The following is a 17558-nucleotide window of genomic DNA, read 5'->3' on the forward strand; positions in this document are numbered from 1 at the left end:
AGCATTTTAAAATTTCTGATGTTTGAGCATCTTTGTTATAGCCATACTGTGGACAAATGGGGTCGGGGGGGGCAATTTTCAAGCCACAGTTTATCTAATAAGGTGCACGCCACATCTCAAAGCATTTAAACATTGCTAAGTATCGAGCTCATCCTTGGAATGCTCTAAAATTTGGGGTCTGAAGCAGCCCTTCACATTGACTGATTTTATTATATACACAGGACGTGCCAGAGACCAAGGCTGCAGTGGCATTCTGCAAAGAACTACTGGAGTCTACCTTAATAACAAAGTGAGCTGCCACCAAAAGGAGAATTTATTTTTAAAGTCTTGACCCCATATTATAATGCAAAGAATAACATAGCTCCAAGCAATTCATATTTATCTTAAAAAGTTATCTTATTAAAAAACTTGATTAATAATAAACATCTTAAATAAATATTATAATATAACATTTAAATGCTCAACGGTACTCCCAACACGCTTCTCAGATTAACTGCAAACTGCATTCATTCATGTTCAAGAGGATTTTGTTTACCTGCCAACCAAATGCCCATATATCTCATCATAAAAATACTGAAATGCGGCCAACTATGTCAACTAATCATTAAGAATAATCTAAGTCCCCAATTTTACATCAAAAGTATTTACATCTTCTATTCCCTAAAGATTTCAAGAATGTACCAACAAAAGTGCACACAGTATTTTGTATAACTTTGCTCACATGCACAATTAAAGTGCTAGTCATCTTTCTCAACTCATAATTAGAAATATTCCAGAATGTCACAACTAAAGATTATCATTAACTTGTAAGACATGTCCAGGTGTAGCATACATCAGTTGAAAAAAAAAACAGTATGCCTTTACAAATCATGTTGTTGGACACACAGCCACAAGGTATGTATGAATTCAAAATATTCAAAAGAAAACAAAGAATGTTTTAAATATGTACTTGGTGAGAAAGTTACAGGCCACCAATAAAAACAAACCTAAAAACCTGTTTCAAAAGTGGTATGACTTTGAAGCAGCACCTTAAATACTGATTAGTTTGTAAGTAAGGCAAGTTTAAGAACCACTGAAGGCTGGTATTTCTGGGACTACTTCTCAAAGGTTGACATATACATTTCTACTCCGTTATCATTCTGTGGCCAGGTACATGATTTGGTTATGATAGGCCTAGATATTAAAATAAGATGTACTACATTTTTTTCTGGCAAGCTTTTAAAAAATTGCACACGTGTATTTGGAGTTTATTCTTTCATTTAGAGTATTTTTATCACGATGCTTACTGGACGTTAATGACAAATAAGCTACCTAAGCTTTCCTTTTTAAAAACTGGCCTAGAAGCTCTATAAATATTTCAGCAAGTTAAATAAATTGTAAATCAATTTTTAAAAGAATAAATCATAAAATATATGGCCTTCATTTGCTAGTTAGTGTACATTTTCTTCACAAACTGTTACACTAAGTGAGCCTTTCTCTTACTGGTGTTTCCAGAAGGCCTAGTGAATGTATCAATCACACTGCCAAATGTGATTTTTTAAAAAAACTTTCTTAATGTGATAATAACTCACCAACCAAGAGAATCCAACTTTTTATAAACACCTAACTATCCTCGGGGCCTGCATGGATACACAAGTATCTACCTATGTGCACCACCCCAAAATAGGAATGTATCTTTTGGAGAGTTCACTTGAGAAGACGCTAGTGTACCCTACTACTGCAGCACACTAGTATTACCTACAAATTCAATGTGTTGCAAACTTTTGCTGGTTAGAACTTCAGTCTTTGAATCTCAGCATTTTCACTGTAGTTCTAACTCATTCAAATGATCTTGCACTTTGCATCTTATCCATATGCAATTGTGAACCTTGCCAGAGTGGTTGGAAAAGTTTCATTCCATACTTCCACAAGTTACTAAAATAGGAACTTTGAAAGTTTGTTAGAGAAAATAAAAAAAAAAAAGCTCTTACAATAACTAAAAGCAACTGCTATCCATTATTAATGCTAGGCCTAAATCCCAGACAGACCATTTCGACATAAAGGTGCATTTAACAGTCTTCGAAGATCAAATAACCGGCATTTTCACTGTTAGATACTGCAATACGAAGGGATGTCATGTGGGAAATAAATCCAGAATCTAGAAAGGAGCGAGAGGAAAAAAAAAAACTATTGATACTTTTTAGCCTTCCAGAAAGTATTCCGGTTAAACCGTTATCTCCTGCTAAATGAAGGCAATATGTGGTAGCAAGTTTGGGGTTTCTTTTATTTTTTTTTTAAGAGTGGTGAGTAAACATTTTAGATGAAGCATACAACTTCATGTGGATGATTAATGGTCAGATCGCAACGTACCAAAACAGTATGAAGGCTCACACTTTTTTTTTAAAGCGCAAAATCACTTTGACTTCATGTGTTTTAGTCAAGAGAAAATAAATAATATATTCAAAAGGGACCAGATTGGGAGCCATGAAGTAGCAATATTTTGCCTAGGGGTGGTGCAGACAAGAAAGGGATGGAAAGGGAGGGCATGGAAAAGGAGGGACGCTGGGGTGACGGAGACCCACGCTCCGAGTTGAGTCGGAGGGAAAAGTTGCCCCTGTCCTGCGCGCGGAACGTCCCGAGTCGTGCGGCGGCGGCAGTGGCAGTGGCAGTGGCAGTGGCAGTGGCATTGGCAGGAGGAGGCGGCGGCGGCGGGGGGAGCCGCGTCCGGCCCGGGCCGCCGCTTGGGCTCGCGGCCGGGAGCCCAACTCCGCCCGGCGCTCCCCGGCCCACGGCCTCCACGGCTCTGCGCAGCGTGGGCTGGTCCCAGCACCGAAACTTTCACTCGGGGAAGTGAAGGGGACACGAGCGACGAGGAGCTGGCTCCACCCGGATGGCGCTGGGGACGCGCGTCCACGCAGCCCAGCTCCGTGGAGCCCCGGGGCCGGCTCGCTGCCGCCCGCACGCGTCCGAGGGGCGCTGTCCCGGCCGGGGCCGGGGACAGGGACGCCGGCCCGCGTCCCTCCCGCGGCCGGACCGCAAAGGCTGACAAACAATAAACAAAAGTAAGAGTTTGGGGCGGCTACTGCGGCGCGGGCTCTGGAGGCGGGCCGTGGGCACCGGGACCCGAGTTCTCCCGCATCCGAGGTTCTAGTTGCCCGGAGCGTGCGGGGTGTGCGGTGGGCGCCTCAGAACTAGGAGACCGGGCCTTCGGGCTGCAGAAACGCTGAGTCTAGATTTCAGCGTGTCATGGGCTGCAACCCGCTGAAACACGTGCGGGGCGTCCGAAAACAGCGCCGTTCCGCAGTCCATCGCCCCGATATTAATTAACGCATTAATAAGAGGGCGCCATTAGCCATGTGCCCACACAAATGGCGTGCAAGAGGAATGCACCCGCATGGAAACAAAGTTACTTTCTTAAAGCTGTATTCCGCGCCCCCCCCTCAACACAAGAACACGCGCACACACACGCAGACACGGGCACACACAGGACACATGCCCGGGGCCCGGCCGGCGCGACGGTCCCCGGCACCCCCTGCCCGGCCCCTGCTCGGCCCCTGCCAGCCCAGCCCCCCAGCCCCTCCGCATCCAAGCAGCTGCTTACCTGGGTGAGACAGAGCGGAGAATACATAACTGCCGGGCGCTGGGGTGTGCGTGTGCGTCTGGGTGTGCGGTTTGGAGGTGTGCGTGAGTGCGGGTGAGAAAGGAGAAAGAGGGAGAAAGGAGGAAAGAGAGAGAAAAGGGGGGAGAAAAAAATCAAGCCTGCTTCTTGCGTTCACATTTCCAAGTCGGCTCAACTGCAGCCAGCCAGCGCTATTGCCGCTCCATGGGCTGAACTTTAACCCCGCCTAGAGTTTCCCTACACTCCACTATACATGCCTACTGTACGCGGGCGTTAAAGGCATAGCGCACCCTTTCCCGCCCCCGCGCCCGCCCGGCCGGGTGCCGAGAGCTGCCCGCGCGCCGCCTCAGCCTCCGCTCTGCACCGCACCGCACTGCCGCCGCCCGCTCGCGCCGCCGCCGGGGGCGGGGGGGTGCGTGGGGGAGGGGGCGGCTGCGGCGCCGCGCGGCCAGCCCGGTCCGAGGCTCCACGGCCGCTCGCGCTCGCTAGCTCGCTCCCTCTCCCGCTCCTTGGCTCGCTGGCTCTCGCGTCCCACGGCCCCCCCGCGCCCCCCTCCGTCCCCGCTCAGCGCATTACTGGGTAACGCAGTGAGAAGCAGTTACAGTCTGTCCTCCCGGGCAGCTATAGGCTGCCACAGGATGTGCTTAAGCAAACAAAACTACTTTTCCTCATCCCCATCCCCCAACTCCCGCCGCAGACCTTCGCGGACCTCGGGGGAGGACTTGGGCAACTTTGCCAGGTGGCCCGGTACCCCCAGGTTCGCGGCGTGGACAAGGAGAGAACCTGGGACAGGGCCCGCGGGACGATTTGCATGTATGCAAATTTTTTTTTTTTAAAAAATCGGACCTCCTAGGTAACTTTTTCTTTCCCTCTAAAATGCGGTACGGCTCAAAAGCATTGTAATCTCCCCAGCGAAGCTTTCTGTGGGAATAGAATAGATCGTCGGCAGAGGTAAATTATGCACAAAATCCTGCAAACTTTGTGCAGCTTCAGTCCGATGGCATTCAGGAGCGGGGGTGGTGGAGAAAATTTTCACACACAAGATTCACCGGATTTGGGGGGTGGGGGTTATCTGGAGAAAGGGAGGCGGAGATTAAATGAGCGCGTTCCCTCCTAGGACTGTAAAAACTAGTGGGTTTGAACACAGACGCCATAGAAAAAGTTCTAGCACGTTCAGAAACAACAGTGGTTTAGCTGTGACATCTTTTTCTTTTTAGGAAAAAAAAAATGTTAAAGGGATGCCCCCTCAGAAGGAGAAACATTCTGGTCCACCACCGCGTGCCCACAACTGGGCATAGTCTATCACCGTCGTCCCTGGGCCTGGGACACCTCTGGAATGGTGCCTTTTAAGAATCCCCTCTTTTTCCCTCCCCCAGGTAATAGTTCTTAAAATGGAAAAGAGCTTCCTGCAATTATTTTAGGTTTGCTAAAGTATTGTTTTGGCAGAAAAGGGGGGTGGTTTTTAGGGTTTGGCCAGTTGCCAATAAGCCTGCTTTTCCAGTTTTTTTTTTAACCTCATATTTTCTCTCTAGGCTCTCCTCCCTGCTGGGGGGCGGGGGTTGTGGACCATACCTCCTTCATCCAAACCCCCATCCCATCTCTTCCCCTTCATCTCCCTCACTCTAGTTTGCAGCCTGCTGCAAATCCTCAAAATTCCAAAAGGAAAGACGAGTGCATCATGTTGAAAGACACTGGCACACAGACAGGGGAATATGCACCTTGGTAGAGGTTCCATAGCTTAGACAGCCTCTGAAAAGAGGGAATTCCTGTAGTCATGCCCACTCTGCAGGTGAGGGTCAGGTGAGCTGTTAAAGGTCACATTCAGAAACATACCCTTCTTTTTAAAATAAGGGGAGACAAATATGGTACTGGGGAAAGCAAAATAAAATCCCCTGAAATATTCTGCATCTGTCTAAAGTTATTTTATGTTTGTTCTCCAGTACTTTATTGCTAAAACAATTCCAGAATGTCCAAGAGACCATTTTCACACTCCCAGATTCTAAATACCCTTGGATATCTCTCAGATTATTTATTAAGGAGTGAAGGGAAAGAATGACTTAAAACTTTAATGAAAGGGTCCCAGTTTTTCAAACTAAACTACTTCTTTTCCTTGGTTCCTCTTGGATTTCAGTAGGGAAAAAATATCCTAAAAGCTAAGCTGAGTTACAGAGACAAAATCCCTGGCCACGAAAACCTTTGCTGGGATCTATAACTTCAACACGCTCCAAGTTTCCTCGATAGAAGTTTCTGGCTGAGGATCCCAACATGTAACTGAGGCACAATGAGAAGTTATTGTTCAAGTGTGCACTCTGAGAAGCTGTCTTCCAGTGCAGATTAAAATCTTTCTTTTTGTGTATTAAAAGACAGACTTCACATCTGCCTCAATCCAAAATAGCAAAGATTGTTCTTTTAATTGAATCCAAAAAAAAAAGAAAGAAAGAAAAAAGAAAAAAATGTTTTAAAAAGAAAAAAGGACTGGCACGTCTCCCGGTTTAAAAAAATGGAGAAAAGTAATTTAAGGCTGATATTTCTACTTTAAAAACTTCTTTTGTTGAATCGTGGTTGTGCCCGCGATTTCCAGCTTTCTGCGGTTAGCAATATTATCTTAAGTAACTTTTGGCGCCCTTCGTAAGACTTTTGGATGTGGGACGATTGTTTGCGCCCTCTAGGCAAGGGCTGGATCCAAGTTCAGCACCAAAGCCCTTCACATCCGCTCCTGCTTTCTCTCCTATCTCCGCCAGCTCCCGCTCCCTCCCCCGCCAGTGAGGCGAGGCCGGGGCGGGGTGGGGGGCGCTGGGAGGGTGAGAGGAGGCGGGGGAAACAGTACAAAGCACAGTTCCAACTACAGCCTTTGGAAACACGACTGAGAAAAATACAGTAGAAGAGTTACAGTTACAAAAAGGCTTCTGGTAACTTTCTCTCCAACAGGCATAAATTTAAATACACACACAAAGAAGCAGATGTTTCTCAAAAGGCAGACTGGGGGTAAAAAACATTTCCAACTCTCTCCCCTCTTCCCAAGTTGCAAAAGTAAATCCTTGTCCAGAGCTCAGAAAGATACTAAGGCACTTGAGAAAGAGGGCGGGGGGTGGGGGGGGGGGAGATCACGCACAGGGATAGAGGAAAGAAAGAAGGAAAAGATAGTAGAGAGAACAGTATAGGAAACAGGTAAAGTAGGAAAACTAGTTTACTGCAATCATATAAATGATCCACTGTTAGGAAGGATAAACCCCTTATTGGAAACAACCACTCCAATCATTTATTTTGCCAGTGTTGGGAGACTGCCTTGAAATGGGATTGTCTCTGCGCAAAGGAGGCTCCTGCCGTGCTCTTGGCTATCCATATTCTTCCTGGCACAGAGCCCAGCCTTGCATTTACTGTGTTTCATTTGCAGAAATGTTACCTTGCCAGTTTTAGTGAAATCCTCTTAGATATATAAATTACGTCAATAAGGTTTCACTTATATGTACATCTTGAATACTTCTCATTTTAGAGGTTACTTTATAGGAAGATCTTATTAATCTGATTTAGATTTTAATGCCCCAAACAGTAAAACTGGGGTTCATTAAGTGACAATGTCATTAACTGTAGTTCTTACTGAGACTAACTTTATCACCAGCATTTTCAAACATATTTTTTCTCTAGTTTTTTAAAAATTTTTAACCTGCTGGTCATTTGTATGCCAATTTCTCTTAAAAGGTTATATTCCTAAATTGAATCATGTTGCTGAACTGAGCATCCAAGTGGATTCTTACATCAAATTTCCAAACCAGAGTTGATTAGAAGGCCTAAAGCCTTGGAAAACTGTTCAATGGGAATTTAATGCAAAGATGGGAAAGAGCCCATATTATTTTTCACTCACTTTTCAGCAGAATTAGGTGTCTACCCTGCTCAGGGGGAAGGAAGAGATGGATATATTTTAGTCAGAGGCTGCCAGTTACTGTCTCCAAGATAAGCTACTGCAGTTGGTTTCCCCTGGATTGGTGTCAAAGACTTGTCCAAGAGGCCAGATTCCATCTAAGAACTAGCCAGTCAGCAGTCTTCCACACATACCCTCCACAGGGGTTGTTGTAGTAACAATAAGAAATGTGAACTGGGCCAGTCTTAATATCCCATTTGCTACTGACCATATACTTAAGCAGAAAAATTTAAAAAAACAACTCAAGAAAAGAACACCTTTTCTCCCTCTTCCTTTCAAATGTAAAACAAACAAACAAAAAAAAAACACACAGCTGTCAGCTTGTGGAACGTTCGTTCTCTCTTTTAAAACTGTTGTTTAAAGTTCCAGAGAGTCTTACTTATACCGCCCAAGTACTCCAAAAGCCAAAGCTTCTGAGCTGATTAGAGCAAGAAGTTTTGTAATGCTGAGTATGCAATATACTACTTCCCAAAGCTCACTTCAGTCCCATAGTTTAGGGAAGTTTTTAAGTCACACATTTTTAAAAGTTGAACCTCACCTTCCACAACAGTTAACAACTTCTCTGAACTTAAAAATTTAATAATTAATGCAAAGTTAAATATTTCTCTAGCAGAATTTTTCTAACTTTTCAAAAAAGACAGTGAAGAAGGCATAAGATTCATGCAAAAATCCCCCAATCAGCTTTTTTCCCCCCTTCTCAAACTTGAAAACTCCATCCTATTGTGCATGCTAAATCCGGAAGAAGCTTGTAGCTTTGACAGCTTGAACCACACCATCCCCTTCAAAGCCGCAGAGAACTTCAGATCTTCTCTGCCCCGCCCCCTCTGGCTATTGCGAATCATTGTACACCCAAGCTTCCTCATGATTGGATAAAGCTTTTGTCAATCTCCCACATTGTCCCATTGATTAGAGGATCGAATCGTCAATTATTCTCCACGTCCAGACATTTCTTTTCGGGTTAGGTTGACTACTGAGGCCAGACGTCTTTTTACAGAACGGAGCACGTACAGGATTCCCCACCCCCCCTTTTCTGGAACCGAGCAAGCGCTAGTAGGGGGAAAAAATCTGTCAAGCTCAGCAATTTTTTCAAATCTGGGGAAAAAAAAAGAAAAGAAAAGAAACCCGGTCTCTGATGCACACAGAAAAAAATAAAGCCATTTACAAATCTACATCTTTTGAAACAAAACCATCACAATAGACATTTACCCAGCAACCGCTTAAATGCATATGCAAGCTAGAGAAATTTTAAACTCTTAGCCATTAAACAAAATCATTCTACCATTATTGTTGTTTATAAAACGCATATCCGTATAAACGCAAAATAGAAAGTTTAAGATGTACCACGTACCATTGCAATGTAAAAAGAGTACGTGAGAAACTTTAAAATGTTCAGGCGAATTGCTTCATTTGTTGTGTCCTTTTTTTGCATTAAAAGAAATCTAAATAAACTTGGAACCGTTGAAAACCCGGAAGAGGTTTTTTTTAAAGCTGTTGGCCAATTGCAGGCTTCTTGGAGATTTTTTTTTCTAACTCCAAATCAGAAGGCTTTTGCAATTGCAATGCACGCTCTCTGCCTCTCTCACTGTCTCTCTCTCTCTCCTCTTTTGAAAGCGATCCAACCCGGGCTGGCTGGTTCTCAGATTCTCTCTGCTTTTGCCTTGTGTGCTTTGGATTGTACGAGACTTTGCAGAAGTTGCAATGGATTCGCAGTCCCTCTCGTCTCTCCCTACGCCCTTGTTTATTTCCGCAATCGCTGCAATTTGCATAGTAACCACACACGAGGCGCAGGCGGCTGCCTGGGGAGGGGACCGGGAGGGGGCAGGGAAAGGCCTTGCCCCCTGCTCCCCTCCTCCCGTCTCTTTCCCCGCCAGTCTCCTCCTCCCCCACGGCGCGTGGCCAATAGGAGCCCCGGCGGCAGTCAGCGCAAGCTCCGGTCGGGACACTGTTCCGAAGAAAAGCTCCAGTGTTACTAGGCCTGGCTCGCTGGATCGTGTTTTTGGCGCAGGAGAAGTTCCTCTGATTGCGGACCTCGCAGCCGGGACTAGGGAGATGTGAGGATCTAGTATCTTTACCTGCGGCTGTGCGGGTTTGCACGTTTTAATTAAGTCTGTACACCTGCTTTTTCCGTTTCTTTTTCCGTAGCTTTTCGTGAGTTACTAGGCTAGTTCGTGATGGTTAGTGAGGGATTTAACCTTTATTTGCCCTGGTGTAAGCCAAGAGTTAAAGATCCTCTTTGGTACATTACATCAAGAGAGTGCAAAATGTCACAGAGAACTGATAGTGAAACAAAGCTTCTACTCCAGGTTCAGAAAGGAAAACCCACTGGCTCTATTCTCTGCAGATGACTGAACATAAAATTGTTAGGTGGGCTCCCTCAAGAATAAAGCCGTTCTCTAAAAGGAGGAGATGCAATGAAATTCTAATTTAATTGCCGATTTTCTAATTGGTTAATATCCCTGCAAAACCTGTGCTCCACAAAGTTTAATGCAACCCGCCATCTCCCATCCCCCAAAAGCAAGGCTCTAAGATTTAAAAGGTTGTGCGTGTGTGTCTCTCTGTGTGTGTTTAAGATAGTTATTGGAACATTGCGTACTTCGTCTCACTGATTCATCTTATTTCATTAACCCAGGAGTGTATAAGACCATGTGATTTGGATATTTCAATGTTAACCTTTTATGTATTTGTTTTAAACAACAAGTTGGAGCAGTGTTTGGTAGGGGGCAACTCTAATGAGCAGTGCCCCTTTAAATGGAAAGCATCACAAGCAGGCTATTGTGTTTTTAAAAATATGTTTGCTTTTCGGTAGTTAAGTAGTTTAGGACGTTTTGCTGAATAACTGAGTTACAAGAGAATGTGTGCTTAGCTCACTTGATGAAAATTATCCAATAGCAAGTGAAGAGGAATAGGATGCAGCCTGGCAGTTGTCTCATTTGTGAAGGTACCTAATTAATTAATGACAGGACCTTGCACAGTTAAATTAGAGGTTGGAGAAGCCTCCTGTTTTATATTGAACCACAATTTTGGCTTTAGGCTTGCACTCTACAACTAGCTAACGGATAGATGCAGCATTACTGAGAGGTAGGGTGCTGTGGCTGCCCTTGGTATTAGACTAGCTTTGCTGTTCTGGTCAACCCATTATAGATTCAGCTATTGCCTTGTTCCAGAAAGTCTGTGGCATTTAATTCTGGCCTCCACTGAGCATTCATTTCCACTTGATATACTACTTTTACCCTAGAAATATAGTTAATGGAATATAGTGGCTTGAGTAAAAAGAAAAAAAAATTAAGGAACCAAAAACGTTCTAGGCCTAGTTCAACTGGTGATAGGCTGTGTGACCTTGAGATGGTTACATAACACCTGAGAAATAGGACATGGACCTATTGTGAGAATGGAGGACTGTTGTATCAAGACCTAAGAGTCTTTGAAATGCACAAGAGATATCAACTTCTTTTGCTTTGCTCTGTAGATGCCTTGGTCTGAATAAGCCTCAGTGCTAAGCTCGGTAGACCTTGTCACTAGGTGGTAAGAGTGAGTTTTGCCTGCTTTGTCTGTAGTTCATTAACTCAGTTTAATGTGGTAAGTTAGCACCATTTCCAAAGTGACCCTTCATATCTTCACCTAGAAAAACATCGAAGCAGCATAAGCTTTGGAGTCCAACTTAGCTATGAATGTTGGGCCTACTATTTATTTAACCCCTATAAGCTTTAGATTCCTCAGCTAGAAAATGGGAGATAGATAACATGTAAATTACCCAGTACATTATGTGTATTCAATATACAATAGCTGTAATAATATTACTATTATCATTTAATATGTACCATGTTCTAGTCACATTGAGTGTGCTAAGAGCTGGGGATAAAGACAATTAGACATTATCCCTGACTCTAAGAAGCTTTCAGTCCAGTAGGGGAGATAAGACACAAAAGTAAATAATAATGTGATAAGTGCTATATCCAACTTAGATATACATAAATGTCAACATGAATACAGATGATAGAATGACCGATTTTTCCTGGTTGTGCAGGTAGAGTCATAGAAAGCTAAAAAAATGGAAATGATGTTCGTGTTGGTCAAGAAGTATGCATTTGTCAGGTGGACAAGGGAGGGGCAGGGCATTCCTGCCCAGGAAAGCACAGTGATGTCACTGTATGCAGTGGGCCTGAGAATGAGGACATATTTGGTTATAGCTGGTTGCTCCAGTTAGTACTAGCTTGCATTACAGTAACTAGAGATGAAGTTGAAAAGGCAGGCTGAGGCAAGATGGTAGAGAGCCTTGTGAGCTATTTAAACTTTCACTTGAGAAATGTGTTTAACCAAAATACATAATACAAAGTAAGGTTTGCAAATTAGAAAGATGATTCTAGCAATGGAAGCAAAGAGACTCGTTAGAAAAGGAAAGTAGGGAGAGAAAATGGAGTCCTGAACAACACAGCAGGATTGAATGGGCCAGAGAGAGAAAGGAAGGGAAGACTAGAGGGTGGGAGATGGAAGGGAAGACTAGAGATGGAAGAAAGCAAGAGAGCCACTGTAGGCATCGTTTTTTAGGGATTTTGATCAACAGGGACAATTTAGGAGTTTTTCCAGGCTCTCCTTAAAGTCCAAATACCCGCAAAAAGCATAATAAGACCTGTTAGTGAAAGTCCCTCCTTACTCCCCAAATTGCCACTTCTATACCCTTGAACCTGATTTTAAAATAATACCAGTAACAACAGTTCACATGGATTGAGTTTTTATATCGCCTCTTCCCCCTCCATGAATCTGCATGCCAGTAACTTCACCCCACCATGCCACTGAAAATCAGGCACGCATCTAATAGGGTGACTTTTGGTTGCTAACCCCACTGAGAGCCTCATGTTTCTTAGTGAGGCTGGCTTATGCCTTGAAAATAGTAGACTTTTCCAGGAATTCTGCTTTGTTGACCCAAATAAAAACAGAATCCTCTTGCAGGGCATTGATATGGAAGACTAGACTATTAGAGTCTTACAGAGTTAAAACATAATTCAGAATTGCAACATCTTTCTAATAATTTTGAAATTTTAATTTGTGAACTAAGCTGAATATTGAACACAGAAAAATATTTTACATTTTCTTGATTTGCCTGGGTACATCCTGAGTAATCAAGACTGGCATTAGAGGACTAACATGTCGGTATAAAGGAAGTAATAGAAAGAAATTTAAATCCAGGGATTGATGAGGTTCCCAAATAAGCAAGTTGTGGCAGAGTATCGTCCCCACAGATGTATTCTCTCTCTATTCTTCCATACATGGGTGAACAGCATAATGCCTCCACTTTACAAACTTCCTTGCAGAAAGACACAACACGCGACTAGGTACTCAGTAAAACTCTAGCAGAGTCGTTGAGTCCAACTTCCACGTCACTTTCTTAAAAGACATTTATCGTAAACTTGTGGCCTTTTTGAAGGCTGCAGTGAGGCTGTGTGAGAGACCAAACTTTAATGACAAAGACCGGGGTAATTTTCCAGGAGAAAAGAAAGAAGCACCGTGGGAGGAACCTGGGGCACTGAATGACCTCGTGTGGCAGGGCTGCTTCTCCAGCCTTGATCTTATTCAAGTGTTAGATCCCTGGTAGAGAAGTAGGCTATACTACACCTTTACTGTAACTAAAATCAAGATTATAAGACAATCTCTCAGTACCTTAGGACTGTTCTTTCTCTAAAATTGTGAATTTGCCCCAACTTGGTGCAAGATACATTTGACTTTGTTATCAGTCTCCTTTTCCAGATTCTCCTCCTGCCCAGTCCCTCTCTGCTGTTCTCTCATCTTAGCCAGACTAAGTAAGTCACTTTTCCCTTTCCGTTATTTTCTGGACACACTGTATGCGTTCATCCCTCTCTTCCCTTGTTTGGGTGATTTCTTCTACCCACAGTCCCCCAAGTTTTCTCTGTGTTCCACTCATTTTGTTCTCCCAAGCACCAGTTGAATGCAACTTCTCAACTCTCCCAGGCAGACTTGGTCAGTCCCTCCTCGTGCTCTCTAATGTCTTCTACCACAGCTTTCTTCACGTGGTCTGTCTGTTACTTATTTGCATGTTTGTCTGTTAGACTATGAACTCCTTGAGAGTGCAGTGACTTCCGTCAGCCTTTTCTTCCTATAAGGAAAATGCTATGGTAAATCATCAATAAATGTTTGGTAAATTCTTGTGTGACTAGGCAGATGAACAAGTGATTGCCTTTTCCAGCCGTGTACTCTGATGAAATAGCCAGCCAGGAGTGTGGCTGATGCATGACGTGGCACTGTCGGTAAGGAGAAATTTTAAGTGCAAATAGGAGGGCACTGAGTTTGCTTCTCATGGAGCTTACACAGGGGTTACACCTTCAACCCTCCTTTCTTCTGGATTGATGCGTCCATCAGGCATGGTCACTCTCACCACACAGAGGACACTGAGGCTCAGGAAACTGAAATGTCCCACGCTGTAGCTATGATGTCTGGCTTAGAAAGGAGTTCAGGCTTCAAATCTTTTAAAGTACCATTTATTTATTTATTTATTTATAGAGAGATGAGAAGGAAGGGAGAAAGTGAGGGAGAGAAACCTCCATGTGTGAGAGATACGCCTGATCTATTTGATCTGTTGCCTCTTGCAGGCCCCCAAGCCAGTATGGGGACCTGGCCTGCAACCCAGGCACATGCCCCAACCAGAAAACGAACTGGTGACCTCGCCGTGCGCAGGCTGGCGCTTAATCCACTGAACCACACCAGCCAGGGCTAAAGTACCATTTTAATGGTTAGCTTGCTCTATATGGAGTCAAGTGTAAATATATGAACCCATCAATTTTGTTAAACAGCCTTATTGAGGTGTAACCAATACTCAGAGAGCTGCCCATTTTTAAAGTATACAATCTGATGAGTTTGGATACATGCAAATACTAATGGCACCATAAACCACACTCTCACCATAATAGATACATCCAGCACCTCCCAGAGTTTCCTTGTGAGCTCCTCTCTGGCCCCCACCCCGGGCTTTTGACTATGGTAACAACACTTAATATGAGATCTGCCCTCTCACCAAATCTCGAAGGGCACAATACTGTGTTGTTAACTCTAGGCACTATGTTGTATACAGCAGGGCTCTAGAACGTATTCATCTAGCATGGCTGAGACTTTACACCATTGAAAAGTCCTGGTTTTCCCCACCTCCAGACCCATTCTTCTCATCTTGGACACACACCGCAACAAACTGCAGAAGTGCCTGAAGACCAAAGATAATATCACACAATGGAGCTGCTAGGATGATCAAAGAAAGGAAATCTGTATCTTGACTGAAGTGAAAGGAGCCAAGTCTGAGCTTCCAAGTCACAGAAGGAATTGGAAAGGGAGCTCGGAAGTCTCATCCACCAGACTTTACAGATGATAACACTGAAGCTCTAGCAGAGTGCAGTGGCGAGCTCCTGGTCACACAGCTGGTTAAGGATTAATCCCCAGTCCACTGCCAGTTTCATTACATCATGCGAAGAATATGTTGCAGGAATGGGAAAGGAGTGAATAACTTTCTCTGGTATCACCGTTGAAAAGAGGCCTGGGAAAGTGAAGAAATACTGCTAGTGAATCTGATAGGAGAAAGAAAACAGTCAATTATCTAAACTGAAGCGAGGGCTATAAAATCCGGGCTGGTACCTGATTTACTCAAAGGCATTCAGACGGGAAGAGGATAATTTTCAGAAAAATAAATGAGGGTGGGGGTGAGAACAACAGTCTAGAACTGTGACTTGGTGTCAACGGCTGTGAGCCCAGGAGGTTCTTTATTCTCTGCTTTTGTGACCTTGGGCAGTCCAACCTCTTCCTCTGTTTCCTTCTCCATGAAATGTAAATATCACCAGTCCTGCTTACTTCTTGAGGTTTTGTGAGAATTCAATGAAATCCTGGTCATGAAATGTCCAAAATTGAGGTTTTTATTCTATGAAGGCCTATACCAACAGTTGTTTATAACACAACGCAGAAAAAAGAATATGGACATTTATTTAGTCATATTTATCCTGCCTCTATTCAAAAAGGTTTTAGAATAGAGATGTGTGTCTGTCTGTCTGTCTACCTACCTACCTACCTACCTACATCTACACACACACAAATCTCCATTCCAGGACCTTTTTGAGTAGAGGTAGGATAAATATAACTAAGTATGTAAATATCTATATCTATATCTATCCAATTTTTTTCTATCAATCAATCTATTGAGAGAGGACACTATTAAGATAGATATAAGGTAAAATTAAGGCCAAGATTAGTATCCAAAAAATATACAATGAGATCCTATGTATTCTTCTAGGGTTGACTTGTAATTTTGACTTTGAGTTTCTTAGCAATCAATTTTAAAAAAGGAAAGGTAAAAACTTATGAAACATATAATATTAATATGATTATAAAGTTCAAATTCAAGAAGGGTTGTTCAGAACCAACACGGACATTGAGAGGTCTCAAAAAATTCAGCTCATACCTCCCACCACCGCCACCCTGCCATTCATCCATGCAGACCAGGGCTGACGGGAAGAGGACGGTCTTCGCTAAGCTTCACTGAACCACATACTCAATCCCTGGATGAGATTTCAGTCTCCATGAGGACAGAGGGAATGGGAAAGATGGCATCTTATAACATGAGTATTTTAGAAACTCCTCAACCACATGTGGGGTGTGCTGAGCTAGTGATATGAGCTCCCCTAATACTGCTACATTAGGATGTACCCAGCTTGACATCAGTGTCTCTAGGTACAGAAAATCAGCACAAAAGAAAGGAGAGAACTAGCTGAGGTTGTTGCCTCTGAGCTTGAGGTTTTTCACACTCACTGTAAGGTCACATCCCACGCCCCAAAAATAGTACAAAGAGAAAAGAAATGGGAACTGGAAAACCCACTTGGCATGGACACTTTGAGTTCAGACCCACTTTTCTAGCCCCTGTCCGTTAGCATGCTGGCCTCTCTTGACCTCTCTTTGATAAGGTGACTCACAATGAGGTCAGCAAAGGGAAGTCCTGCAAGGAAGTTGTAGAGTTAGGTTGTTGCTGTGTTGGATTCACAACAGTAACAAGTGGGTAGCTTGGCTCAAAGCCCAGTTATTAAACTAAGAATCAGGATTGTGCATCAACCAAACACATTACAGAAAAAGAAAATAGTGGCTTTGTGGGTCAGGGTAGGGAGAGAGGGCATGATCTGACACTGTCCTGGTAGATGCCTGAGGGAAACAACAACTACTTTATTGTGGTCAAATATACGTAATATCACATTTATGATTTTAACCATGATTAAATGTATGGTACAGTGGCATTACAATATGCATAATTGCATTGTTGTGTGACCATCATCGTGATCGATCTCCAGAAGTTTTTTTAAAAGAATTTATTTATTTATTTTTAGAGAGAGGTGAAGGGAGGGAGAAAGAGAGAGAGAGACACATCAGTGTGCGGTTGCCTCTCATGTGTCCCCGACCGGGGACCTGGCTCACAACCCAGGCATGTGCCCTGACTGGGAATCCAACGAGTAACCCTCTGGTTCTCAGGCCAGTGCTCAGTCCACTGAGCCACACCAGCCAGGGCCATCTTCAGAACTCTTCATCCTTGAAACAGAAATTTTATATCTATTAAATAATAATTTTCCATTGCCTTTCCCCCTAGAAACCATTTCCCCGATATAAGTGGAGTCACTCAGTGTTTGTCCTTTTGTGAGTGGCTTATTTCACTCAGCTTAACATCTTCAAGTTCATGCATATTGTAGTATGTGCCAGAACTTCATGTTTTAGGCTGAATAATATTCTATTATATGTATAAACCACATTTTGTTTATCCATTCATCTTTTGATGAAAGCTTGGGCTGCTTTTACTTTTGGGCTGTTGTGCTGCTAAGAACATGGTACATAAATATTAGTCCCGAGCCCCCTCTTTCCAGGCTTTTGGGTATATTCAGAAGTGAAAATACTGGCTCTTATGGTCATTCTATTTTTAATTTTTTGAGGAGGAAATAGCAATCTTAGTTTATCTTTGGAGAAAAAACTGAACAAATTCTGGCCCTGGCTGGTGTAGCTCAGTGGATTGAGCAC

The 17558-nt window shown here is 43.5% G+C and overlaps 1 protein-coding gene across 5 annotated transcripts in view; it reads right to left on the bottom strand.

Moving 5' to 3' along the window:
* The window catches only part of NFIA (nuclear factor I A), a 373630-nt gene extending 364666 nt beyond the window's left edge, over positions 1-8964 (bottom strand). For 2 of the 5 annotated variants that reach the window (XR_005066092.1, XM_037043745.1), the window contains exon 1: positions 8866-8964. Coding sequence is in view for 4 of the 5 variants with exons in the window: in XM_037043745.1 (XP_036899640.1) it covers positions 8866-8946 (81 nt within the window). In the remaining variant the exon portion in view is untranslated. Of the gene's footprint in view, positions 1-3580; positions 4112-8865 lie in introns of those variants that run through there. The other 3 variants (XM_037043736.1, XM_037043766.1, XM_037043758.1) reach the window with 3 other exon arrangements.
* Positions 8965-17558: the final 8594 nt, after the last annotated feature.

This window comes from Sturnira hondurensis, unplaced genomic scaffold (genome assembly GCF_014824575.4).
Source record: "Sturnira hondurensis isolate 20B ecotype Veracruz unplaced genomic scaffold, ASM1482457v3 Scaffold0000648, whole genome shotgun sequence".
Taxonomy (NCBI): Eukaryota; Metazoa; Chordata; class Mammalia; order Chiroptera; family Phyllostomidae; genus Sturnira; species Sturnira hondurensis.